Below are 3,194 nucleotides of genomic sequence, written 5' to 3'. Positions count from 1 at the left end.
GCCACTTTGGTTTTGGAGGAAAGGAGTGGTTCCACTCAATGTTTTTAAAAATGTCACTGGTGTCTGTGTGAATTGATTGTAGCAGAACAAAAAGGGAAATAAGCTGAGAGACAGGGTCTGAGTTGCCTGGGCTGTCCTCAAACACCACCTGTGCCCAGCAAAGCTAGTGTTTTCATTCTATTTTTCTTTTCAAGAGGTGGACTAAACCTGGGGTGGTGGCACACGCCTCTCATCAAGTGACTCTCCTAGGAGGCTGAGACAGAAGGATCTCAAGTTCAAAGCCAGTCTCAGCAACTCAGGGAGACCCTGTCTCAAAATAAAATATAAAAATGGGCTAGGGAGGCTAGGGATGTGGCTCAGTGGTTGAGGGCCCCTGGGTTCAATCCCTGGTCACCCCCAACCCCCCGAAAAAGTGAATGAAAAATTTTAAAACTACATAGTACTGAATTAGTACAATTCAAAGGAATATAGATGAAAGAATATGAATGAGACAGAAGCATGTCTTCATCGTTACTATATACTTTATTTAAATCAAACTATAATAATAAAGAGAAGAGACAGATGGCAGCTACCAGAATCTCTGGATTATAGATGCAAAGTATGGGATGAGTCCTTGGACCCACACTTCGGTAACAGACAGACAAGTCAGCTGCATAAATACAGAGAACATAAGACACAAGACATTTCACAGCTTTTTGCTTTGCGTTTCCATTTTAAACATATATAGGTTACAACTTTACATTTTAAATTACTACTCCACATATTTGTGGCAACTGCTAAGGATGCAATGGTCCCACCCCCATGACGTTAGCAGACTTTGATCTGCAATACAGAACATTTCAGTGGGGTGCTAAATAAATCCTTAACCCATAGAAAAAGATTCTTAAAAAAATCGAATTAATACAATGTTCTTCATGTTATGAGGAGGAGGAAAGGGAAGTAGAAAAACAAGACATCAGGGGATACTTTAAATGTATAATATCTTGGAGTCTTGTAAGTTTCATTCCCTTCCTCCAAGCGGGGGGAAATGTTTAACTGATAGAAAAAAGAAAGTGACATCATAACATCCTACAAGGAGGAAGAATCCTATTCTGACAGCACTAAGATGCTTCCATATAATAAATACAGCAGGTAGCAGAGCAAAATGTCACAAGTATTGGCTTGGTTTTTATGTCTATGCTTATAAAAAAAATATTAAGCTTCTTTGTGTGGACTGAAAAGGTGTTAGCCTGTGGCTGTTGGTCTTTGGTGCCTGCATACCAGTGGCCGCTTACAATCCAGACCCATCCTCTAGCAGGCTCCACTGCCAGCTGTCTGCACGCTATTTCCCAAGGAGTTCTCGTCTTCACTTTACAGCAGCGATAGGACTCCTGGCTCAGTTACATGCTCATGTGTTCTGGAAGAACGTATGAAATATCATCCCACGGGTGGCGATACAGCCCCTGCTTCAGTCTCTTCTGATCCAGATAGTGCCCTGAAATGAAGCAAGTGCACCTTTTCATGGAGTTCTGTTAGCCAGGTGAGGGGCAGAGGATGAGGGAGGGAAAAAATCTTCCTGACATAAAAAAAGGCAGGCATAAAGAAATGGGCAAGTAAATGCAGATCCCATAGGTAAATCAGCCACTTGGCAAAAAGGGAACTGTTATTTAATACCATTTTCCTGGGCTAGCAATCAGAGTCCTTCCCAAGAATAAAGGAACACGGGTAAGGATAAGGGAAGGTTACAGAAAGGATCAAGAATGACGATTTAGAAGTTATGGGGCTGGGGAGATAGCTCAGTTGGTAGAGTGCTTGCCTTGTAAGCACAAGGCCCTGGGTTCGATCCCCAGCACCCAAAAAAAAAAAAAAAGTCCTGGCATCTCAGTTATAGAAACTTACTACACAGGTAAGTGATATAGCTTAACTATGGGGGCTCAAAAGAAAGAAAAAAAAAAAAAAATGCTTAAAACAGTGAACTCACCAATGAAGCCCATACTTCTTCCCAGCACAAAGATGCCATTGAGGGCTCCAATGTCAATATATTCATCAGCTTCCTCCCTGCAACACACAATCAACTTGTAGTTTTAAAATAGCTTACATGACTGCCCTCCTCCGAGCCTCAGTAACGATTTCTGCCTGGGGATAAGAAACTCTTTGGTTTCAAAGTGAAAAAGAAGTGCTCTGGGGGGTAGGGTTAGAGGCGACATTTTTTTCTTCTTATAACTCTTCATACTTTCTAAATTCTCCATCATGGGCATGCATTACTCATAGTTGGCAGGAAAGGACAAAAATCAATGCTGAAGAAGAAAATGGCTGCAGTGCTCACCGAGTAAAAGACCCGCAGTTCCTAAGCATGTCTACAAATGCAACTCCGATGAAACCGTCTACATTCAGGATAAGATTTGGTTTCTGGAAAGGGAAAAAAATTCAAAGCATTTAACATCGTTTCTCGTTTTTTTCCTTTGTAATTCTGCCACTGTTACTACTACTATTAATAGGAGTTTTAACATCATTTAAAAACTTCCCATTTGGTAGAGAATGTGTCAGTTCAATTCCCAGTGTGTAGCCAAGGACTCCATGTCTAGTGAACACTTTCATCAGTTCTATTTAGTTATGCGACAGAAAATAAAAATTTCCAGGAAACCAGATTTTATTTTAGATAAACAATCAAACTGCTTACCATTTCCCCCTAAGAAACTCACCCAGAAACATGACTAGTGACTTTTCCCTTTGTTACCTTTGAGGTGGTAATCTTCTCCACTTCCAGTGCGTAATCAAGCAGCGGGGTGGCAGGGAAGTGCTGTTTGACGTAATCTTTGAGGATCTGCACTCTCATGTCAGGGTTATTTATCTAGAAATGGACCCAAAGTTACAGAGGAACCCACTCCAATACTGTTGCTAAGAGAAATGTTCATACTCGTGTTACAAATGGTCAGAGCCACACATCTTATTCTGGAAATGATTCCAGAACCTGATCCACGTGTACTATTCCATGTAGCACTGATTATGACACTGTCAGGGTGCTCAAGGTTTTTGAAGTCCTCTCATGTCTCAAAATAAACCTTTGTAGGTTCTGTCTTCTACATTACAAAAAAAGGAACTAAGCCTTGGAGACATTCAGAAAGTTAGCCATGCAGTGTTAAGCAGGTGCTCCAACCTGAAGACCTAGGTTCTAGCCACCAGTCAGGCTGCCTGCTAGCTCTCTGGGCCTAGTC

General features: G+C 41.4%; 1 protein-coding gene across 3 annotated transcripts in view; it reads right to left on the bottom strand.

Annotated features, from left to right (window-relative positions):
* Nucleotides 1-503: 503 nt before the first annotated feature.
* Nucleotides 504-3,194, bottom strand: part of ACLY (ATP citrate lyase) — a 40,974-nt gene continuing 38,283 nt past the window's right edge. For all 3 annotated transcript variants that reach the window (XM_079132776.1, XM_079132778.1, XM_079132777.1), the window contains 4 exons: nt 2,717-2,830; nt 2,306-2,388; nt 1,961-2,037; nt 504-1,474 (listed from right to left, as the gene is read on the bottom strand). In XM_079132776.1, the coding sequence (XP_078988902.1) occupies nt 1,380-1,474; nt 1,961-2,037; nt 2,306-2,388; nt 2,717-2,830 (369 nt within the window). In that variant the 3' untranslated portion in view covers nt 504-1,379. The remainder of the gene's footprint in view (nt 1,475-1,960; nt 2,038-2,305; nt 2,389-2,716; nt 2,831-3,194) is intronic.

Source organism: Sciurus vulgaris (assembly GCF_902686455.1).
Source record: "Sciurus vulgaris genome assembly, chromosome: 3".
In the NCBI taxonomy this organism is placed as follows: Eukaryota; Metazoa; Chordata; class Mammalia; order Rodentia; family Sciuridae; genus Sciurus; species Sciurus vulgaris.
The sequence above is the reverse complement of the archived record's forward strand: the minus strand, read 5'-3'. Positions and strand labels throughout refer to the sequence as shown.